At 47.0% G+C, this 24,311-nt stretch overlaps 1 protein-coding gene, 1 long non-coding RNA gene and 1 other non-coding gene across 5 annotated transcripts in view; 2 read left to right on the top strand and 1 right to left on the bottom strand.

The window, feature by feature from the left end:
- Mok (MOK protein kinase) overlaps nt 1-16,805 on the bottom strand; it is a 34,560-nt gene extending 17,755 nt beyond the window's left edge. For both annotated transcript variants that reach the window (XM_052185009.1, XM_052185010.1), the window contains exons 1-4: nt 16,637-16,805; nt 7,953-8,067; nt 1,758-1,847; nt 188-258 (exon numbers count right to left, since the gene is read on the bottom strand). In XM_052185009.1, coding sequence (XP_052040969.1) covers nt 188-258; nt 1,758-1,847; nt 7,953-8,067; nt 16,637-16,643 — 283 coding nt within the window. In that variant the 5' untranslated portion in view covers nt 16,644-16,805. The remainder of the gene's footprint in view (nt 1-187; nt 259-1,757; nt 1,848-7,952; nt 8,068-16,636) is intronic.
- A 5,146-nt stretch (nt 16,806-21,951) lies between these two features.
- On the top strand, nt 21,952-22,025 carry Trnai-aau (transfer RNA isoleucine (anticodon AAU)). The gene has a single exon. It is a non-coding gene; the product is annotated as a tRNA-Ile (tRNA).
- LOC127687834 (uncharacterized) lies at nt 22,006-23,822 on the top strand. 2 transcript variants are annotated; one of them, XR_007978506.1, is made up of 4 exons: nt 22,006-22,382; nt 22,540-22,693; nt 22,938-23,063; nt 23,190-23,822. It is a non-coding gene; the product is annotated as an uncharacterized LOC127687834 (long non-coding RNA). The 2 variants fall into 2 exon arrangements; XR_007978505.1 differs by having other exon boundaries at nt 22,006-22,693.
- Nucleotides 23,823-24,311: the final 489 nt, after the last annotated feature.

Genomic DNA, 24,311 nt, shown 5'->3' with positions numbered 1-24,311 from the left:
GCTCCAGTCATCCCTAGACATTGTGAGAATAATGCCTTCTGGGCCCACGAGTGGCAGCTTTGTACTGCACCTTCCCTGTCCCTAGAGGGTCTAGAGCCACTCCGTACTGTAGGGACTACAAGGCACATGCAGCCACAAACATTTGTTACAAGATCATCTCAGATTACCTTTCAAAACACTCACCTACCTCGTATGAGCTCATAAATATTCATGTCCATAAGTTCACATATTAGTGCAAGAGAACCAGATTTTCTGTCACTGCAGAAGAAAGCAGGTTTTAAGTACTTTTTCTTGTCTTAATCAGAAAACATAATCAAAGCTCTTAATAGGCATTTGTACACATTTCTGGTAAATAAGGCATTCCTACAAGAGACCATTTGGGCCATGAAATTATTAAAACAGCATATAGGTTTTAGCTTCCTTCAAATCAATATTTAGACTAAAATTGATCCAAAATACTATTAAAATCCTAAAGAAGAGCTCTAAAAACACCTTGAAAAGGGTATCTCATGAAAATAGAACACTAATCATCAGCATAGACAAGGAAAGAGCTTCAGAGCTGGTTAAGCACAACTGCAGGAGGGTGAGCTGAGGCTGCTTTGGGGCTGCGTCTTTACTCTGTTAGCTTTGCTTTGTGAGACATGGTCTCTCCATTATGTAGCTCTGCCTAGTCTGGAACTCACTATGTGCATCAGGCTGGCCTCAAACTCACAGAGTCTTGAACTTATGGAGAGCCACCTGCCTCTGCCTTCCAAATGCTGGGATCAAAGGCGTACACCACCATGCTCAGCGATGTGTTTAGCTTTGAATGACTTATGGTACTTTAGTGTAATGGGTTAAGTTACAATAAAACAAGTGTCTTCATTCAGGTGATGAAGGTCTGTTACTGAGTGGTCAGACACTCTGGACTACCACAAGCTTCTCCCGATCTTACTCAGACCTAAGCACGGGAACTACACTGCTCCGTGCTGTTCCGCTCACCTCCAGTCTGTCTTGCAGGGCTCCCTCTGCCTAGGCAGCCTGTCCTGGGCTCAGAGACCTTGGTGCTGTGCACATCACAAATGAATGCTGAGCTGACTTCCGAGAATACTGCAGGCCAAGAGGCCACACAGCTATGACCAGACCTGTCATTTTGATTTTAAACTCTGCTCTCCCATGATTGACATCTACACTTTAGTTGGAAGATGAGTTCCTCCAAGAATTTGATAGGCCAGGCTCCCTGCAAGCTGGGCATGGCTTCTACACTCAGGACGCGTTCTCAGAGCAGAGCGGCAAAGCTGCACCGACCCACAGAATGGCCGGTCCCGCAGCCTGACTTCCTGGCCCAGAGGCTTGAGAAGGGCAATGTTAATGAGGGTTTTAAAAAAGGCAGCAGGTTGGCCCAGGGCGTGGCCATGCTCTCTCTGCCTTCTTGATTGATGAGTAAACTTTATACAAACTATTTTATGAACATGAATGAAAACTGCCATCAAACTGCATCAGTTATGATTAGAAGGGGCCGTGCTTTCATGAGAAAGTAATTCACAGCAAGGTAGGAGCCAAGCCTTGGACACAGGCTTCCCAAGCGCAGGTCACCAAAATGAAGGCATTTTCATCTTTGGAATGAGACACAATTTGCCAAAATTAAAAATCTACATAAGATGAAGTATAACTGCCACTCTCTCAGCTACAAAGCAAAGAACCATGATAAAAAGAAATGTGATCTGTAGTATCAAGTTGTCTACTTTAGATAACTTTCCAGGCTCAGACATACTTACAAAACCACTTCATGCAACGTAAGAATGTTTGGGTGTGGATTCAGGCGCCTCAGCGCTTGTACCTCCCGGAGATTGTTCACTTGCTCAATGCTATGATGGAGGCAAAAACGCACAGCCGATTACAGTTAGGTCAACCGTAAAATCAGTTATGACATTACATTTATTTTCCATGATCAACATGTAAAACCTTGTTCACCTGGATTTCAGGTAATTAATCAAGTTATTTTTCCCCTTAGAAATGGAAATTAAGTATAAATTGGCATATACCTTCATTAGCTTACAAAATTTAAGGTTTGGGTTTTTGTTTGGTTGGCTTTTGCTTTTTGCTTTTTTCTGGTACTGGGAATGAAGCGTGTGCCAGTCATGAGACACACGTGAGAGACATCTCAGACCTCACACCAAGGTGTTTCTCACTCAGGAATACATTGATCCAGTTCTGAGCCCTTGAGCATAATTAACCCCCTGCCTGGCCTCCTGAACAAAAATTTGAAAGAAACATAGACATGTTAGAAAACTGTTCATAACATGCATCAGTAGTTAGATTTAGACGAAACTTGGATTGTAGAAAATAGGCATCTGCTGTTCCCGTTATACCAGGAACTCGGCATTACAAATGCTTATGTGACTCCCATGATAGCGGGAGCCTGGTTCAGTAGGGTTAAAATTTTTGTTATCTAGTATCATAAAAGGATATTTTGGTTGTTTCTTTTACATAGTAAAAACACAGAAACGTGTAAAACTGTAATTAAATGTGTTGAAAAGATTTATTAATGTTAATAAATAAAATGTACTAATCCACTTATGGAACTCACCAACTAGACTGAACGCCAGCATTTCAGAGTTATGGGACACACCACTTCCCCCTGAGGGGGAAGTCTGCACTTTCCAACTCCCACTTAGCTGCTGACAGGTGTTCTCTGGACAGGCGGGTCTACATTAGGTTTTCCTTAATGAAGGCCACTGTGCTTGGCACTGCTTGTATCTCAAATGACCCAATGTTCCAGAGACTTCCTTCGCTGAGATGATAGCTATCCTCCCATCAGCTGACTGGGTCCTGTTGTACCAACTTTTCCGCTGTGGAAAGCTCAGCAGGCTGCCTAGTTACTCTGAGAAGTTCTATCTAACAGCACACTTGGACACTTCCGCCGTTTCCTCTGAAATGAGTTTACTGAGCCAGGAAAGGCCCAGGCCCCAGGACAAAGGCCCCAGCCAGCAGCGTCTCAGAGCCAGGTACCAGCTGGAAGGCCGAGGGGTGAGTCGCTCTCCCACAGACAGCAGTGGAAGCCTGCTCCGGTCTAAGCGGATTTCTGTCTGCCTCTCCTGGTTTCCTTCCCCAGCCCAGCATAATATTCACAGTGTCAGCAACGTGTTCCCAGCCCAGCCACGATCTGGAGCCAGGCTGGACTGGCACAGCCCTCTGAGGTCTGGATGTGGTGAGAAGGCTGGACAGGACACAGAAGCCAGGGCAGCAGCCGCCCACCATCTGGACAGCAGCTATCAACATGGCCTGTTCAGGACCTGTGTGTTTACACCCGCTCATGGGTCCCCATCTGAGGACCTCCCGCTCAGACATCTGCCACAACAAAAGTACCACAATAAATGCTTTTAAAACACACCTTCTCACAATGTATTCTACAGACCACGATTTATCAGGAAAGTGTCGTTATATGCGCACACACACACGTATATGTAATACACATATGTATACGTAAGCACATGTACATCTGTTATATCACAGTCAACATGGAGGAATCAGGTCTGTCCTCCCACCATGTGAGTCCCAGTGACTGACTCAGGTCTCAGGTTTGGTTGCCAGCAGGCACCCTTACATGCTGAGCCGTTTCATTGGCCCTGAAAAATGCTTTGTAAGGAAATTCCATGTCTAAAACGCTTGAGGAAGAAGCCCACTGTCACCCCTCCTAAAGGCCATGATTTAATGCTGATATTAAAAGTTCCCCAAACCTCAGAGAATAAAGAAAACAGTGGGTGTGGTGATGCATACCTTAAATCCCAGTACTTGGAATGTAGGGGCAGAAGGAGCAGGAGTCCATGGTGAAGTTCAGCTATATAGTGAGATCAGCTATGTATGGGGGATGTGAGGCCTGTCAGAGGATGTATGAAGGAGGGGGAGGAAGAGAGAAGGAGGAGGAGGAGGAGGAGGAGGAGGAGGAGGAGGAGGAGGAGGAGGAGGAGGAAAGGAAATAGCTTACCTTTAACATGCTGTGAATAGTTTTAGTCTCAGAAGCCTTACACACACTCTAGATACTATCCTACTATCCTGTTGGGACTCCAGCCAGGTACAGTGGTGCATACTTTTAATCCCAGCACTCAGGAGACAGAGGCAGGCAGATCTCTGAGTTCTAGGCCAGCCTGGTCTACACTGTGCTTTCAAGGCCAACCAATGCTGAACAGTGAGACCCTGTCTCAAAACCAAACCAACCAAAATAACAAACAACTGGGCCTCCAGAGAACACCCTCCAGACCGTCCTCCAAGGGGCACACACATGGATGTATTTTGGGTGGGGAAAGGAAGGTAAATAAACTAAGGTGGAAAGAAGGGACAGAAGAACTGCATGGAAGCTTTCTTTGTCACATCCATGCTCCTGACAGATGTGCACCCTTTGACCTTTCCCATGTCCCCAGGAGAAGAGGCACCAAGGCTCTTTTAGTTATTGTTTCCTATGTGGTACTGTGTTATGGGAAGTTACTATACTAATGTACTAAGTACTAATGTACTAAGTACTAGCGTACTTACCTATAATCCCCATGCTTTGCACACCCTCCCTGCTCTCTGTGCCCCCTCATGCTAGTTCCCTAGACAGTTTCTTTTCTACTTTGGTGTTACATTTATACACGTAATCTAGAAACCACAAGTGAGAAAATAGGTAATATTTCTCTTTCTGAGCCACTAACTTAATTTGTTTAATATGGTGATCTCCAATTGCATCTATTTTCCTCCTGCAAATAATATAACTCTGTTGTTCTTTATGACTAAAAACCTCGCTCATGTCTATAAGCTTCTTCATCCACCCCTGAGCTGACAGACACCTACCCTGACTCCCTGCTTAGCTTCTGTGAGCAGCGCTGTAGAAAATGCTGGAGTGAGTGTCTCTGAGATGTGTTCACGGGAGTCCTTCGGTAAGCACATCGAAAGGCTATCCCTGTCACGTGGTGTGTGCAGTTTTAGTTAGTTGTAAGGTTCTTATTGTTTGTTTATTGCTTTTTCAAAACAGGGTTTCACTGTGTAGCCCTGATTGTTCTGGAACTTGCTTTGTAGACCAGGCTGGCTTCAAACTCACAGAGATCCACATGCTTCTGCCTCCTGAGTGCTGGGATTAGGTATGCACTACCACGCCTAGCTATTTTATTGATTGATTGATTGATTGATTGATTTGAGGAGCCTCCATACTGATTCCATAGTGACCAGACTCATTTACATTCCCACCAACACACCAACAATGGATGAGTTCTTGCTTTGTCTGCATCCTCGCCAGCATATATCTCATTATTTCTTTTCATTCATTCATTCATTCATTCATTCATTCATTCGAGACAAGGTCAGGTCTTATGTAGCCCTGGATGGCCTGGAATTCCGTATGTAGCCCAGGCTGACCTAGAACTCCCAAAGATCTTCCTGCCTCTGCCTCCAGAGTGCTAGGATTAAGGCAAGTGCTACCATGCCCAGCTGAGGTAGACTTTTGATTCTTTGTTTTTCTATCAAATAGACTTTGTTCATAATTTCCAACAATAAGAATTTTTGGGTTTGGGGGGATGCTATTCAGTTGGTAGACTGCCTGTCTAGCAAGCATGTGGCCCAGGTTCAGTGCACACTCAATTAACAGAACTGTTATCTTTTCTTTGTTTTTTTGCTTATCCCAAGCATGTAAAGGTTGTCAATGTGAAAACATAGCTCTCCTAAAAGAGAGTATGAGATGGACTATTCTGGTATCAAATGTGAGTGAAAATGGCCCAGGAACACAGATACGGTTCGGCTTAAATACCATCTTCCAATGTGGTAATATTTTCCTGAAGTTCTTAAAGCAACAGAACAAAGAAAATTTTAAATCAGTTGAAAAATGCATTAGTAGAGAGATGGCTCAAAGTTAAGAGCACTTGCTGGTCTTACAGGGGACCTGGGTTCAGTTCCAGGCACCCAGTTCACAGCCACCTGTAACTACAGCTGCAGACCTGCCAACTCCATCCGTGATACACACATAACCAAGCCCACATAAATACAAACAGAAAAGCGCACAGAGGAGGGCATCCGGTGGGGAGCTGCAGCAGAGTGGAGGGTCTCTGCGGGAGCTGCTCTCTGACAGCATGTTTACTTTGGTTGGTGAAGCAAGTGGTCTTTCAGTTTATTCCAAAACAGAATTTTCCTAATAGGAGAAGGGGTGTTTGTCAAATAATGAGGTGGGCAGTGATGGTTATTCAGGAGGTTAACAACCATTGTAACTCCAGTTCCAGGACACCTGATGCCCTCCTCCTGGCCTCCGTAGGCATCAGGCACACAAGAATGCATGGAAATATACATGCAAGCCAAACACTCTCACACATAAACCACCTCCACCACCTCCACAACAACAGGGGCTGGAAAAATGGTTCTGCACACTTGCTACTCTTGCATAGGGCTGGGGTTCAGTTTCCAGCGCCCACGTGGTGGTTCACAATCAACTCTAACTCCAGGGCATCTGATGGCCTCTTCTGACTTCTGCAGGCACCAGGTGTGAGTGTGGTACATGCACACAGGCAAACATTCATACACACAGAATAAATCTAAAAAATAAAATAATAACAGTAAAATAACCAAAAGAAGACAAGATTCTGTTTCACTATAGGGGAGTTATACCAAATTTTCTTCATAATTTCTTTGGATGTTCTAAGTAGTAATTTCTTTGATATAAAAACAAACTCATTGGGGTTAAACCCTCTCTTATTGCAAGATGTTTTGGTTACAATGAGGTCAGCAATTATTACATGACACACAGATTATGACTCCTTGGTGTGACACTCCCCAAGAAGTTGACGAACTCCAAGGCTATAAGAGGATGCTATGTGGGCAAAGCCACAGCAGAAGACCATTCCCTCAGGACCTGGAGCGGTGTCTGAGCAGTTACAAGAACCAAGTGCCCTTCCCAGAGGAGCCACGTTCAATTGCCAGCACTCATGGGGCAGCTAACAACTGTCTCAGACTCCAGTTCCAAGGGGCCCCGACATCCTCTTCTGGCCTCTATGGGCACTGCATGCAAATGGTACACAGACATACATGCAGATAACACACACACACACACAAAATAAAAATAATATACAAAATTATATAAAAATGAAGCATCAGGGGCTAGAGAGATGGCTCAGTAGGTAAGAGCACTGACTGCTCTTCCAAAGGTCATGAGTTCAAATCCCAGCATCCACATGGTGGCTCACAACCATCTGTAAAAGAGATCTGACGCCCTCTTCTGGTATGTCTGAAGACAGCTACAGTATACTTATATATAATAAATAAATCTTTAAAAAGAAAAAAAGAAGCATCACCCATAAGAAACTACAGTTCTAGAATATAATTCTGTTTTCCACAAACAGCAGCTGATCACTCCCGGGGAATACATTTCTCTATTCCTAGCTGGAGAGTCATTTTCTTTCTTTCTTTTTTTAAAAAAGAACTCACATTCTTTAAAAAAAAAAATTATTTATTTATTTTATGTATATGAGTACACTGTCTCTATTTTCAGACACCCCAGAAGAGGGCATCAGATCCCACTGCAGATGGTTGTGAGCCACCATGTGGCTGCTGGGAATTGAACTCAGGGCCTCTGGAGTCAGTCAGCACTCTTAACCTCTGAGCCATCATCTCTCCAGCTAGAGATTCTTTTTCTAATATATTAATACATTAATTGATTTATGTAAATAAATTTCAAGGAACTCTAACATTTCACTGAGGTTTTACTCATAAAAACTTACCACATCCACAGTGTGAAGTATAACACTTACAAGACACATTATATGTGTTAGTTACTGATATTACGATGAACTTGAACAAGAGAAAATCCCAGTGTACTAAACACGTTAGCTCATAATCTTAGCAGTCCAAGGACATCTGGCGATACCTTGTACAGTCTTCCCACTAACATTAAGACACCCTCCGATCCCAGCCCGCGTCTGCGCGTCTGGAACTCGCCTGGCCACATACCCACATACCTTTCAAAATGCTGCTTCATTTGTTTGCATGCATAGTAGTTTCCATCTCTCAGGCTCTGCATCTTCATAACTTCAGAAAACGTCCCCTCTCCTAGCTTGCCAATTGCTTTGTAGTCTATAGGTAAAAATAAAGTTTAATTTATGATAGCTTTCATATTTACTTCCTCACAACAGACTTTTATCTCTGTGTAATTTCACCACAACACTGTGGCTCAGTCTTCCTAGTTCCTCTCAGTCCCAGAGCTGGGTTGTGCTGGCAGCGAGGTACCACATCCTGCTCCTGTAGTGCCCGCTCTCCCTGGACAGGAGGAATGGCATTGCTTCACCCCTACCAGAGGTGAGAGGCCTCTAAATGGCTCTAGAGGAGTGGGTGGGACCGGATGAGGGCTGTGGCCCTGGGCAGATGTCACAGTGTCTGGGCAGTCTTCTGAAATTCACCCTCCTCACTCCTCTAGAGCTTCTAGCCCTGCCGCAGTTTCCTGAGCTTTTCACTGGGCTGATTTTCTGAAGGCCGCCAGCAGCTGCCCCTGGTTTTGCTGCTCCCACCGCTGAACTATGCCTGGTGAAGGTTTGTAAGCCTCTGATCTACTGCACGACGTACCTTCCCGCTTCAGCTATCTAGAGTAGTTTGGCTTTCTTGACTAACAGCAAATGTGAACCTTTATATGGAACATGTCTGAGCAAAGTCGGCAGCAGCTGCCCACCACTGCTTTGGACGCAGCAAGCAGGCGGCGAGGAGCCGACTGCAGGGCTGCTGCCTGTCCTGGACCAAGTGTCCGCAGCCTACTAGCATAGGGATGGTGACAGGGAGAGTCAGACTGGGTACAGCAGGAAAAGGCTTAGTGGAGAGTACTGACCTAGAGCATAGAAGGCCCTAAGTTCCATCTCTTGTACCACAAAAGACAAAACCAAACCACGCATCCCTGGGCGGGGGGGGGGGGGGGGGGGGGCGGCATGCATTGTGGAGAGAAGGGTTGGGGCAGACGCCACCTTGGAAACCAGCCTCAAAGAAGCAAGCCTGCACTAAGCCTCCGTGACCATCAGCCCAGGCGGCTCCCACACAGAGCAGCCTTGGCCTGGGCAGCCCTGAAGAAGACCTGCTTAACACCGCAGCAAGCAAGCTTGCATCCCTGTCAAACTTCTTTAGTGTTTGTTTTCAGAGACAAGGTCTCTTTATGTAGCACTGGCTGTCCTGGAACTCACTACGTAGACCAGGCTAGCCTTGAACTCAGAGAGATTTGCTTGCTTCTGCCTCGCAAGTGTTGGGATTCAAGATGTGTGCCATCTGGGCTAGAGAGATGGCTCAGTAGTTTACAATACTGACTGTTCTTCCAGAGGTCCTGAGTTCAATTCCCAGAAACCACATGATGACTCACAACCATCTGTAATGGGATCCAATGCCCTCTTTCAGTATGTCTGAAAACTGCTACAATATGCTCATATATATATATAATAAATAAATAATTCTTTTTTAAAAATTTAAATAAATAAGATGTACATTATTAGGCCTAGCTTGAAATTCTAATTGTTGTTACTTTTTGTTTTAAATAATGAGGAGGGGTTGGGTGTTTCTTTGTTTGTTTGTGGCAGGGATTCTCTGTGTAGTCCTGGCTGTCCTGGAACTCGCTCTGTAGACCAGGCTGGCCTCAGTCAGAGATCCACATTTACTTGCCCCTGTCTCCCCAGTACTGGGATTAAAGGCTTATACCATCACTGCCTGGCTATTTAAATAATTTTATGTTATACGTATGGGTGTTTTGTCCGTCAGGAGAAGAGGCTGCTGGCTCCCTTGGGAAAGGGTGGACGTCTGCTAAGATGTCCAACAAATGTACATGTTCAGTACAAGGCATGTTGCGACTGATGAGCAACCAAAGCAGCAGAGAGCAGCCGCCCAGACATCCTCCCGGTCCTAGGGGACACGTGCTTCCTGGGGACAGGAGGTGGACCAGCTTCTGCATTCTGCTGACTCATTTCTGCATGCACATTCCACAGTTATCGTGCACAGGTAGGAGAAAGGCTCTGGAAAGAGCCTACACTTCCGCAATTACTGTTTTCCACTCTCGGAGACATCCCCACAGATGAACATTTACAGACAAATACAGCTGTCTCATGTCACAATAGCAAGACTAAACTAGAAACTTATATCAAGATCATCTAATATTAAGGTGATATTATGAAACATTATATTTTGCTAACTGTACTTTCAACTAATAATTAGAAATATAGGAAAATGTGCAGACACGGTGACAAGTGAAATAAAGAATGAAACACACACATGTGCACAGGAGGAAGAACACACGTGTGCACAGGAGGAAGAACACATGTGTGCACAGGAGGAAGAACACACACGTGTGCATAGGAGGAAACTAAATGCAAAACCTAATGTTTTACATTACTATCTAGGTAGGAATAAAGGCAAATTTAATGTTGTTTCTTACCCTTTTCTATGTTGTTTAATGTTCACAATGAATGAATTTATCTCAAATGTATGTAAAGATAAGTATTTCAAAACCTTTAAGAAATCAAGGAAGCTTCTGGATTAGTACCAACAGAAAATAAACTCAAAACGAACATTCTTAAAGATGAGGTCAGTGCACAAAGGCCGTCTGTGGGCAGCTGTGGAACACTCAACTTCAAATCTGACACAATAAATTCCAAAGTGCATTTCACAAGTAAGGTAAGCAGGCTTGATCTGAACATTAAAAAAAAGTCGGCTGTGAACATTAAGCTAGTTAAGTACACAAACTCAGAGTGAGGCGGCACCTAGCTGGCTCCAGACCACTGAACCAGCAACGAATTGGACTGGATCCCCTACCGATGGCTGGGGCACACGAAGGGGTCACTTGTTTCTCCCTGGCTCTGCTGGCAGACGTGAAGTCTGGGGTAGCAAACAAGAATGAGAGGTACAAAGAGAAAAAGCAGGAGTAGCTCTTGGAAAAGCACCTTTCTCCTCAAGGGAAGTGCACTGGCTGCTTTTGTGTGTCAACTTGACACAGGTTGGAGTTATCACAGAGAAAGGTACTTCAGTTAGGGAAGTGCCTCCATGAGATCCAGTTGTGGGCATTTTCTCAATTAGTGATCAATCGGGGAGGGCCCCTTGTGGGTGGTGCCATCCCTGGGCAGGTAGTCTTGGGTTCTATAAGAGAGCAGGCTGAGCAAGCCAGGGGAAGCAAGTCAGTAAGGAACATCCCTCCATGGCCTCTGCATCAGCTCCTGCTTCCTGACCTGCTTGAGTTCCAGTCCTGACTTCTTTTTGTGATGAACAACAATGCAGACTGTAAGCTGAATAAATCCTTTCCTCCCCAACTTGCTTCTTGGTCATGATGTTTCTGCAGGAATAGAAACCGTGACTAAGACAGGAAGCTACTGTTTCACAGACCTTCACAGTTACCCCTGTGCATGGCCTGCAAGGAAGGCACAGGGCAGGGCTGGGAAGGAGGGGCAGAGCTGTGTCCCATCCCACCCAGGTCTGGGAAGGAGGGGCAGAGCTGTGTCCCATCCCACACAGGTCTGGGAAGGAGGGGCAGAGCTGTGTCCCATCCCACACAGGGCTGGAAGAAGGGGCAGAGCTGTGTCCCATCCCACACAGGGCTGGAAGAAGGGGCAGAGCTGTGTCCCATCCCACACAGGGCTGGAAGGCGGGGCAGAGCTGTGTCCCATCCCACACTAATGGGAACACCCAGCCACCTAGGAAAAACACAGGAGTCAAGGATGGGGAGAAGCAGACCATGGGAAACAGGAATTCATTTGCACTAATTAAAATTCTAATCATTCTTGTTAAATCAAATCAGTCTGTGGAATTTGAACCTATTAACACTTGAAAAGTAGAGGTAAAATTTGCTTTTGTGGAACCTTTGGTGTGTAAGTGTGAACACTTTTTGTGGAACCTGTAGTGTGCATGTGTGAACGCTGTCTTTCCCACGTTGTAGGGCAGGTCATACCCTCAGTGCACCCCAGCTCCAACAGAGGGCCAGAAAGGCTGAAGGATGTTAACTGTGAGCACAGCCTGGATTTACAGAAAGAGGAATTCCATCCATTTGAATCTCTTTGGGAGATGAAGTGTTTCCACTGCACTACTAAAAGCAGACCAGGACTTCCTACAAGGGCTGCGCCATGTTAATTATTTTGTGCGGTGAGCAAGAGTAATCTGGATTACCAAACATGGTGGGAAAAAAAGACACAAAATTACTCAAAAGCTGACAACCATTTACATATAAACCACATCCACTAACCCAGGCAACTGACTAGAAATGCGTGGCACTGGCAAACCTGCAGCAGCCATGGAAATGTGTATTACAAATGTGTACACACACACAAAAATAAATAAAATAAAAAAATGTGTACACACCAGAAAACCCACACACTCTAAGAATACTAAACAGGAGCAGCTGTGTCAGGTATGGAAGACCCTGGAACCAACTGAAAACGTACTGGGTGGGCTTATTACAAAGCCAGGGTCACCTTCACTTGTCTTTCTTTCACAAGTGGATACTGGTGCATCTGTTTACAAACACAGAAGGTGATGTGTGCACGGGAATGAGATGGAGGCGAGGAGCTGCGGTCCCTGCAGCCTGGACAGGAGCACAGACTCAGGACAGATGGCCTGAGCCTCGCTGCATTGATGGCGAGGTCTATGCATTACCCTGAGCAGGCAGGCAGTTCTGCTACTGCCAGTCCAGCCACTCTTTCCAGAGTACGCCAACTAAACTGTTCTCTTGCTTCTTTTTTTTGTTTGTTTGTTTGGTTTTGGTTTTTTGTTTGTTTGTTTTTTCCAGGGGTTTCTCTGTGTAGCCCTGACTTTCCTGGAACTCACTCTGTAGACCAGGCTGGCCTCGAACTCAGAAATCCATCTGCCTCTGCCTCCCAAGTGCTGGGATTACAGGTGTGCACCACCACTGCCCAGCAACTGTTCTCTTCTTTAAAAAACAAACAAAAACAAAATAAAACAAAACAAAACAAAAAAACCAAAAAAAAACTCTGATAGGATAACAAAGCACCGAGGCAGAGGCAGGTGATTTCTGAGTTTGAGGCCAGCCTGGTCTACAGAGTGAGTTCCAGGACAGCCAGGGCTACACAGAGAAACCCTGTCTCAAAACAAAGAAAGAAAGAAACAAACAAACAAAAACGGATAAGGATAGCAAAGCACCCTTTAGGATGTATTTGCTTTTGTTTTTGTAGGTTTGACTAAATAATTCAGTAAAAAATCCAGACAGGGGCTGGTGAGATGACTCAGCGGTTAAGAGCACTGACTACTCTTCTGGAGGTCATGAGTTCAATTCCCAGCAATCACATGGTGGCTCACAGCCATCTGTAATGAGAAACAAATAAAAAAACCTATGGGCCGGAGCAAGCAGGGCTCAGATGGAGCGGGGCTCGGAGCAAGAGGGAGAAGGGAAGTGAGAAAAAATTAAATAAAATCCAGACAGGCCGGACAGTGGTGGCACACACCTTACTTCCAGCACTTGGGAGGCAGAGGCAGGAGGATCTTGGTGAGTTCAAGGCCATCCTAGTCTACAGAGTGAGTTCCAGGGTAACTGGAGCTACACAGAGAAACCCTGACTCAAAAAAACTAAACAACAAAAAAACAGTCCGGAGAGGAAAAAGCGAGGACTCTAACTAGGTCCAGTAAGGACAAATGTCTTCGAATAAGGCTAGGATGGGTTCATTCTCTCCTCTCTCACGCCGATGTCTTCCATGCACTGGGCCAGCAGGGCATTCACTGCCAGTCTGCATGCTAGACAGCCATGTGACACAAGCACCATCTTACCTGACCCTTCAACAATCCTGAGATGGTTGTCACTACACCTATTTAAAGATGACAGCCGAGGGAGGGGCTGAGAGATGGCAGGGCAGAGCCTGGCAGCTCCTGCAGAGCACCCTAGCTTGAGTCCTAGCACACTGGAGTGATTGATTCTGAGATGGAACCAGAGCCACGCTGCAAACTGGCCTAAGGAGGTGAGTCATGAGGCCCTGCGTCCACGGAGACTTCACCTGGGACACCTTGCTACTTGCTATGCAAATGTGACCAGGCAAAGGAGGAAGACAGGAAAACTGACTAAACATGGGTGCCACCAAAAATTTGGCCACAATCAAAAGTTTCTGTGGGCTCAATGTGGTGGCAGCACATGCCTTAATGCCAGCACTTGAAAAAAAAATTCCGGCACTTGAGAAGCAGAAGCAGGCTAATCTCTGGGTTTGAGGCCAGCCTGGTCTACAGGTTACACAGAGAAAAACATTTAAAAAAAAAAAAAAAAGGGAGGAAAATAGGTTTCTGAACACACGATGAGCACAAAAATTAAAAAAAATCAGTGGGGCTGGAGAGATGGCTCAGAGGTTAAGAGCACTGACTGCTCTTCCAGAGGTCCTGAGTTCAAATCCCAGCAACCACATGGTGGCTCACAACCATCCATAATGAGATCTGATGCCCTCTTCTGGAGTGTCTGAAGACAGCTACAGTATTTACATGTAATAATAAATAAACTTAAAAAAAAAAAATCAAACAACTGCTGGGCGGTGGTGGTGCACGCCTTTAATTCCAGCACTTGGGAGGCAGAGAGCGGTGGATTTCTGAGTTCGAGGCCAGCCTGGTCTACGGAGTGAGTTCCAGGACAGCCAGGGCTACTCAAGAGAAACCCTGTCTTAAAAAAAAAATCAAACAACTAAGGTACACCTAGCCATGTCACGTCACACCGCTTCACTGTAGCCTGGTGTTGAACATACCTGTATACATGTATACCACCAGCTCAGCGAACACCACTTTAAGTATGTTAAATCACCTGTCCTTACTAAACTTACAAAGATTTCTGTTCATACAGGATAGAATGGATTGGTAACAGGAAACAAAGACTTAAGATTTTCCTACCATCACTTCTCTGCATATTTTTAGATTAGATTGCATTAGATCCTACGAATTAGAAGGTCAAACTGCTGTTTGAGTAACTGACTTGAGTTTCACTTTAAAAGAAATTGTTGCGGGGTTGGGGGGGGGGGTGGCGCACGCCTGTAATCCCAGCACTCTGGGAGGCAGAGGCAGGCAGATTTCTGAGTTCGAGGCCAGCCTGGTGTACAGAGTGAGTTCCAGGACAGCCAGGGCTATACAGAGAAACCCTGTTTCCAAAAAACCAAATCCAAAAAACCAAAAAAAAAAAAAAAAAAAAAAAAAAAAAAGTTGTTAAGCAGGCAATGGTGACACATGCCATTGATCCCAGCACTCAGGAAGCAGAGGCATGCAGACATCTATGAGTTCTGGCCAGCCTGGTCTACAGAGCTAGTTCCAGGGCAGCTATGGCTACACAGAGAAACCCTGTCTTGAAAAACACAAATGAAATAAAATAATTAAATACTGCTGGAGGGATGGCTCAGTGTTTAAGAACACTTGTTGCTCTTGCAGAGGACTGAGATTTGGTCCCAAGACCCAGTTCTAAAGGATCCCTGTTCAGCCCTCCAGGCACTGTATCCACATGCTACACAAGCATACATGCAGGCAAACAGGCATATATAATTTAAATTTTTAAAAAATATTTGCATATATAATTTGCATTTTATGACGAGTCCTTTTTTAAACTTTTCTTAATTTTTTTTCTTTAAGTGTGTCTATGGGATCTGTGGTGAGGGAGAGAATCCTAGAGAGAAGGGGGTGGAGGGAGAGAGAAGCTACCATAGCTGGGGTGAGAGGAACACTTGTAGTGTCTGTAGTGACTGTGGCAGGGTCCCTTGTGTTTAGCACTGCATATATCTGCCTGGCCTGCAAGCCTTTTAGGGATCTCTGCTCCCACGCCACCCTAGGCATGCTGGGATTACAGGTGCACACTACTGCATCAGATTTTGGTTGTTTTAAGGCCGTTTGTGTCTAGTAGCCTTGGCTATCCTGAAACTTGTTATATAGGCTGGCCTCAAACTCACAGGAAATTCAACTACCTCTGCCTCTAAGTGCTGGGAATGAATGTGCATGCCACTCCCCTCAAGACCACATTAATCTTCCTTAAAAGGGAGGGACACAGTGACACAAGACTAAAGGGTGAATGACATGACTTATTTTAAAGATGTTATGTAATTTATGGTACAAAGAAATTTACTGCACAGCAATTAAAATGTAGTGTACATTTAGTATTATAACTACAGAGAGCACAATCTAATCTTCACGGCAAGATGCTGCACTTCTGGCTACAACTATTAACAGGCAATCGCAACCGTATAGGTATGAAAATCAAACAGCTGTCCCAACAAAACCGACTTGTCTGGTAGTCGCACTTGGATTCCAGGTTTCCCACAGACCGGGCAATAAGTCCAGTGTCTCTGTCCTTCTAGTTTCTAGAAAGACTGCCTCATCTCCCAACTTCGAAGCAACCGTTTTAAATTCCGCTAAAAGGACGCTTTTCAAAACCATGACCGCTTAACTCAAAAAGTAAGACGCTCGGCCCAGCTTCCCCCGCGAGCGCGTTTGTTTTAAGCCGCGGTCCCTAAGGGTCAGGGAGCCACCGGGTGAGCGCTCAGAGCCGACAGCCAATGTTTGAGAATTTCGGGTGCGATCCAACCAACGAACGAACGAACGAGCGAGCGAGCGAGTGGATGAATGACTGACACTCAACTCCTCAAACTCCAGCATCACCGCTGGCCGGGTGCGGCCGCAGGCGGCGCCGCCCCGCAGGCCCCGGGACCCTCAGCCCTCCCCCGGCCCCACTCACTCTTCATCCTGAACGCGGATGACGCCGTCAGCCCTCGGTCGGCCCCGGGCCGAAAAGAAAAGAGGAGACTGTGGTACCGGCCTTCTCCTTTCCAGAGGTGGCTTCCGGCTCGAGGACCTTCGCGGTGGTCCCTGGCTGGGGAGCGTTAGGATCCGGCCGCCATATTGTATTCCTGTCGCCCTAGCAACCGTCAGACCCTTCGGAGGGAGGGGTTTCCCTGAGACAGGCGTACACGCATGCGCAAAGTACGGGGGGGGGGGGGGAAACCTGCGCCGCTCGTCCACGCATGCGCAGTGCGGCCTACCGCCTCGGTTTGGTCGCTAAGCAACCACTCGCTGCTTTAAATTTAAGTATAATTTCTTACCTTAGAGAGTAGGCGACCTTGATGGGACTGGCTCTTCCCAGCTCTCCTGAAAATGTAACGATGTTAAACTTGACGTGAACAATTTTCTTGAGCTTTGACTGACTGTAACACTAGTTGGAGCCTGTTCTTGCCAACACCTACTACTGAGCATCAACGCAGCTTGACAGCGACTGCTGTGTAATTTGTAAGTTTTACTGTTTAATTCAACAAACATTAGTTTGATACAAGCAGTGTTGCAGGCATTGCAGATATAATGAAAATCAACCTAGACAAGTTCCCTAAATTCTTGTTACTGTAAAGTGAGGTTGAAAAATCCTCACCCCGTGCATTTAAATTCAAATAAAAAGAAAGAAAGAAAAAGAAAAAGAAAGAAAGAAAGAAAAGAAAAAGAAAAAAAGAAAAGAAAAATGTCATGTGGGTCGTCTAAAAATAAGTACATTTAAAGAAAAATCCTCACCCCAAGGGGGTCGCGGTGAGGACTAAGATGTCCATAGTCTCCACCCAATTCCTAAGGGCTTTTGCCTGAGGCCTGACAGGGTCTGTCACACCTCAAGTGCTTAACAAATGTTTGTCCAAAAGCCAGGGGATATCAGCACCCATCACCTCTGTATCGTTCCTATTTGTCTAGGGGCAAGCCTAATTTTAAGTACTGGGGATTCAAGCCTGGCGGTGGTGGCGCACACCTGTAATCCCAGCACTCTGGGAGGCAGAGGCAGTCAGATTTCTGAGTTCGAGGCCACCCTGGTCTACAGAGTGAGTTCCAGGACAGCCAGGGCTACACAGAGAAACCCTGTCTCGGGGGGAAAAAAAAAACAAAAACAAAAACAAAACAAAACAACAACAACAACAAAAAAAAACCAAACAAAACAAAATAAAAAAAAAGTATTGGGATTGAAGATAAACTTTACCCTTTGACCCAATTAAACAGGCAGATGGGAGAAGTGTTTTTGCTGATTCGGGCAGTAGAAGCCACATGTCCTGTTGTTGGAGTCCCAGGGTGGCAAAGGGTTTTGTCAAGGTCACCTACTGGTGGGCCCCTGAACTCAGACCCCAGTCCATGGCTTCCAACTCCCTGTTCTTCTGCTACACCCGGAAGAGATCAGGCACAAAGGGTGTCAACAAGCACATAGTTTATGGAGGGGTGTGCTTCAAACTGGCCCTGGGACAACTGATGTGTTTTAGCAAATTAGAAGCAATATCTGAAAAGCCCTTAAGTTTGTCTATTTTTCTTTCTTTCTTTCTTTCTTTCTTTCTTTCTTTCTTTCTTTCTTTCTTTCTTTCTTTCTTTCTTTTCTTTCATTTTGTCTAACAGTTTTGATATGCGCATATGCATATGTGGGGTGGAACATTTAAATTCTGATTTCCCTGTGTGTTTTCCATTTCTCCATTTCACCCCAAGCCCAGAATTCACAAGCAGGACTTCAGTTTCTATGTGGAAAATGTTCTGCCTTCCTTGTGACTGTGTATTCCAGAGCTTTAAGTCAAAAATGTAAAATGTGAAAAGAAAGATAAAAGACAAAAGCATGGGGCAGGCTAGATCTCAGTGATTGAACTTGGCTTTGTGTGCGCAGAGCCCTGAGTTCCCTCACTGTCACTTCAGAGGGGACAGAACCAGCGCAGAGGCACGGAGTCTCTGAGAGAGAGGAAGGCTAAGAGAATCAGCTCAGGCTGCCGGACCACTCCGAGGGTGAGAGTTCCAGAAAACACAAAAGGTACAGAGAAAAGGGGGTTGTCACACGTTTGTGCTGTTAGTCCCAGCACCGGGGGTCCTGGATGGGGGCGGAGGCAGGCAGATCCCTGGGAGGTCAAGGCCCGCCTGGTCTACACAGTTGCTGCTACACAGACTTTGCTAAGTGCTTTTACCCTTGGCCACTCTGGTTTTCCTGTAATGTGACTCTTTCCACCAGACCTTTTGATACAGAAGCAGAAAACACTACCACTGTCCCTGCTGTAAACTGTCTTTCGCTGATCCTTTAGCTCCCAATGTGATAACCTAGAGATAGATCTACAGAAGCACAGGGCTGGGCAGTCATCAAATTGTGGTGTTCAACTGATTGCCAGGGCTGCCAGCAGATTGTTGCTTTTTTTTTTTTAAGATTTATTTATTTATTATATGTAGGTACACTGTAGCTGTCTTCAGACACACCAGAAGAGGGTGTCAGATCTCGTTACGGATGGTTGTGAGCCACCATGTGGTTGCTGGGATTTGAACCCAAGACCTTCGGAAGAGCAGTCAGTGCTCTTACCCACTGAGCCATCTCTGCAGCCCCAGATTGTTGCTTTTTCAATAAGCCAAATATTTTATCTCACCATATCATCTCTATCATCTTTTAAATGTTATTTTAATCTGAGCTATGTGTGTGTCTTTGTCTGCAGACATGAGTGCAGGAGCCTAAGGAGGCCTCAGATCCCCGGGATCCGGAGCTGCAGGTGATTGCTGGGAACTGATCTCCTGCCCTTTCCCAGGGCGGTGCCCTGTCTTCATCTCTGACTTCTCTCCAGCCCTCCCCCACTGCCTTCACTAGAATGCTCCCAGAAAGTGTAGCGTGTTCTCAAACCCGGAATCTCAGGAAGGCGCAACACGAGCTTTAGCATTTCAGATATCTGAACACCTGCTCAGTGCCTGCTACTAATCGTATGCACTTGGGCTATGCATCAGAAACCTCACAGCAGCATGCGAATCACCACAAAGCGTAGGTAGGAATGGTGACAAGTTCCTCAAGTGAGAAAAGCTGCTCATATCCCAAAGATTTGGTTACGGCATGACATTGACTGTTTCAGTGGCCATAAAAGACAGAGAGGACTGTGGCCTTCCAACCGCTTCTGATTCTCTTCGAGAATTCTCCAGTTATTGGTCCGGCGGGGGCAGAGGCAAGATGGGGTCACACAGGCAAGGAGGACTCAACACTTTCCAGGAGTCACCAATGGATGTTGGCGGTCCAGGATGCAAATGAGAGGTACGTGAGGGAGACAACGCCCTGGGGCTGGGAGGAAAGGGATCCAAGTAGGATGGGGAAGGCTGGGCAGATGGGCGGGCAGCACGCCTGGAGAACAGCCAACCAGATTGGAGCAAGAAGCCCTGGAAGGCATCTCCAGCTAAGAGCAGCAAACAAACAAAACCCAGCACAGCTGCAATCTGGTCTTCATATTGACTCTCATAGAAAGCTAAGCACAGGGCAACGCAAAATGTTCTACTAGAAAGAAGCATACGGCTGGGGGTGCGCTAAGATGGTTGGTTGTTTAGCATGTATGAAGCCCAGGGTTCGATTCTCCAGCACTGCATTAAAAAAAAAAAAAAAAAAAAAAAAAAAAAAAAAAAAAAAAAAGGCCGTGGCAGAGAGTGTGCCATATTCCTAGCCTCTGGGGGACGGAAGCAAGAGGAACCGTTCAATGCCATTCTCCGCCATGAGGCTAGCCTGGGTTAAATGATACTGTGGTTCAGAAAAGCGAACAAATGAAAAAGAAAAGTCAGAAAGTGGTCTATTTAAAATGCTGTATATATCGCTTCTCGGCCTTTTGGCTAAGGTCAAGTGTAAAATGCTGTATATGCCGGGCGGTGGTGGCCTGGTCTACAGAGTGAGGTCCAGGACAGCCAGGGCTATACAGAGAAACCCTGTCTCGAAAAACCCAAATCCAAAAAACCAAAACCAAAACCAAAACCAAAAATGTTATATATAAAGACACACATCCACTAGAAAACTTAAATTTTCGGTGCTCTTCATTTAGCCTCCTGGCCTCTGAGTTCCGTGGACCTCGCGTGCCCCCTAGCGTTCTCTCACAGTCACTGCGCCTGGCCGCATCCAGGTGGTGGGAGTGGGGGAGGGAGCCTGGGCGTTAGGCGGGCTCCCCGCGGGTTCTGACCCATCCCTTGGGAAGGTGGGGCTCGAACTCCCGGTGTCTGCTGAGGTCGGCTCGGCTGCGACCTTCTGGAGTGCACGCGGAGCTGGCGGGAGAGGAGTCGCCGCAGAAATACTCCTCCTGCCGCCGCCCGACACCTTTATTGAGTGTGGTTTTAGGGGAATCTGCAAAGCGGCGTGACTCTGGCCACTGGGTTGCGGGACACAGAGTAGTTAGTATTTCAGTGTAAGTCCGTGATGTTGTCCGAACTCACACTACAATGGCGAGGTGGTGGTTCTTTTATTTTTGTTTTGTTTTTGAGAAAAACTTCGGTCTCGTTCACTCCATGCGTTACCGTACTTAGCAACGATTTATAAAGACATTTTGAGCCTGGCGTGGTGGCGCGCGCCTGAGATCTCAGTATTTATTCCGAGGGCTGAGGCGGGAGAGTTGCCTCGAGTTGAAAGAAAGCAAGGAGTGAATTCCGTGTTGTGTCGGGATAAAGCTGCAAACCCAGAATAGGAAAGCCCAGCCGCCGGCGGGCCGGCCGGACCTCAGCGGGGAGCTTCGGACCCGCGCTCAGGAAACCAGGGGCCACGAAAAAGAAGCCCAAGAAAAACTCCGGGAACAGATCTCCGAGCGACGCGGGCGTTTACGCTGAGTCTCCACTTGTGAGTCCGGTTAGCGCAGGACTCGGGCCCGCAGGAAGGCGGCTGGGGGCCCTGCAGCTGCGGCGACTGCGGCTCTTGGCTTTAGTGTCTGGGTTTTCGTTCTACGTTTGATTTATCCACGACGACGGCCTTAGTTCACTGGTTCTCGCGCTGCAAAAACCAGGAGCTCCGACCTGGAACATTGGAGCGCCTCCCTCCCGCGGAGTCGGCCCCGGACAGCACTGGAGTGCTCCCGGGAGAAGCCCGGGCTCTCTGCCCCACACCGCCCCCTTGGAGCCCGTGGGCGCCAATAGCACGCGGAGCCAGAGCTCGGGTGGGCGGGGAGCGCGTGGGAGCGAGGCGTGTGCTTGGAACGCTGGGGAGAAGAGGAGGAGCCGGGCGGCGTGGAGCGCAGGAGGTCTGGGAAACCTCGTAGGCTGTGTGAGAAGAGCATTTCTGCGTCTGGCCGGTTAGCTCAGTTGGTTAGAGCGTGGTGCTAATAACGCCAAGGTCGCGGGTTCGATCCCCGTACGGGCCAGGAAGATAATGTTTTTTTTAAATGAGAAAATTAGAAACTCCTAGGTCTTGAAAGTTGACTTCAGCCTCTTCCTACCCTAACCCGCCAGTACAGCGCGGACTAGTTTAAATCCAGCTCTGGTCATCCGGGACCTTTTCCCAGACTCCAGCTTCTCTGGCGGTGCTGTGGCCCGGGTGGACCTCGGTTTTTGATGCCGAAAGTGCCGGTCGGGACAGAGCGTTCCGCGGGTGTTTACTGCAAGCCGACCGCACGCCCTGCAGCCCCCGCCGTGGACGCTGCGGTGTTCTCAGAAGACTGCCAGAGATTTTTCCACTCCGCACCTCGTCCTCTTAGTTCTGCGTTTGGAGGCAGAGGACAGTGAGCACTTTTCCCACGGAATTTTCTATTCTCTGGGCTGGTCATGGGTGTTTACCAAAAAACAAAGCAAAATAAAACAAAACCCCCAGCTTTCTAGGTTCTTCGCCTTTTAGCTCCGCTGTAGGTACAGGGAGCTGCTGCGTTTTGTTTTCCGTAGCCCAGACTCCAGGATTCTTCCCCTGCCGCCAGCGCTGACGGCTGAGATTACGGAATGGACCACCACCCCTGTCTGCCGCTCTGCCCTTGTCTCCAATGTGGTTGGACTCTGGATTAGATAACAGCGGCTCAAGTCCATAGAGTTTAAGGTCTTGGTAAGTGCTTGCGACGTGGTGAGAGCTATGGAGTTCAGGCTAGTGCGTGGGACTGTTGTTTTCACATACAACATTAAAATAAGCGGACTGCCAGCCCCCAGAATGGGGCCTGCGCATGTCGTGTCTTGGGTGTGAGTTCCTGGTACTTGGTCAGACCCGGGGACACAGTGTGGAGTGGAGCGGGCGTCAGACCTCAAGCTGGTTCTCCTTTCTCTCCCTGCCCTCACTGTCCTTTCCACCTCAGGGCGGCTCCGTTACCTCCACCGCTGTGAACTACGCCATCTGCGCGGGGCCTTGGGTTGGGCCCCTTCAGCGTGTACATCGTGAACGCAGTAGCGGGAACTAAGGACTCCATCAGTGCAAGGGGACGGTAATCTGTTTCTGATTGTTTTTCATTTTCAGACCTGAGGCCCTGTTAGTGATGGGCGAGCCCCTTACCACTAAGCTGGGCCCAGCCCTTTGGACTGTGGTTTTTGACACAACTTTTCTGTATCAGTGGACATGGAAAAGGACTGGCAGATGGCGGCAGGACTGGCTCTTTCGATGGAGAGCAAAGAAAGCAGCTCCCTCTCGTAACCTTGACTGCGCAGTGCGTGCGTGGGCTCTGTTGGGTGAAGCACTGAGACAGAAGGAGGAATCACGGCCTTCAGCACAGACATTTGAGAGATTCAGAATACACCACTGAAATGGGGCAGCCACTGGTGCACACACCTTCAATCCCGGCACTCTGGAGGCAGAGGCAGGCAGCGAGGCCAGCCTGGTCTATAGAGTGAGTTCCAGTATAGTCAAAGCCAGACAGAGAAACCCTGTCTCCTCAAACAAACAAATAAACAGATGGGGCTGGAGAGATGGCTCAGCAGTTAAGAGCATGGGCTGCTTCCAAAGGTCCTGAGTTCAAATCCCAGCAACCACATGGTGATTTACAGCCATCCATAAAGGGATCTGACACCCTCTGCTGGTGCATCTGAAGACAGCTACAGTGGACTTACTATTATTATTATTTGGTTTTTTGAGACAGGGTTTCTCTGTGTAGTCCTGGCTGTCCTGAAACTCACTCTGTAGATCAGGCTGGCCTCAAACTCAGAAATCTGCCTACCTCTGCCTCCTGAGTGCTGGGATTAAAGGCATGTGCCACCACTGCCCGGCTACAGTGTACTTATTTATAATAATAATAATAATAAACAAATCTTTAAAAAAAAACAAACAAGGAAAAAAGAAAAGAAAGAGAAACCCACCATTGCAGTATCCAGGTTGTTTGGGACTTGGACGGTTTTGTCCCGGCACCCATTTCAGGACACTCAACTATTAGTCTGATACCTTCTTCTGCCCTCCTGGGGCACCTGCACACAAGTGGCACTAACACAGACACACACACATAAATAAACATAAACCTTAAAAAATACTTTAAAAATTATTTTGAGCCAGATAGTGGTGGTGCACATCTTTAATCTCAGCTCTCGGGAGGCAGAGGCAGGCAGATCACTGAATTTGGGACCAGCCTGATCTACAGAGCAAGTTCCAGGACAGCCAGGGCTACACAGAGAAACCCTGTCTCAAAACCAAAACGTGACAAAACAGAACATAAATACATTTTAAATTATTTTGAAGCTAGCCATGG

This window comes from Apodemus sylvaticus, chromosome 6 (genome assembly GCF_947179515.1).
Source record: "Apodemus sylvaticus chromosome 6, mApoSyl1.1, whole genome shotgun sequence".
Taxonomy (NCBI): domain Eukaryota; kingdom Metazoa; phylum Chordata; class Mammalia; order Rodentia; family Muridae; genus Apodemus; species Apodemus sylvaticus.
The sequence above is the reverse complement of the archived record's forward strand: the minus strand, read 5'-3'. Positions and strand labels throughout refer to the sequence as shown.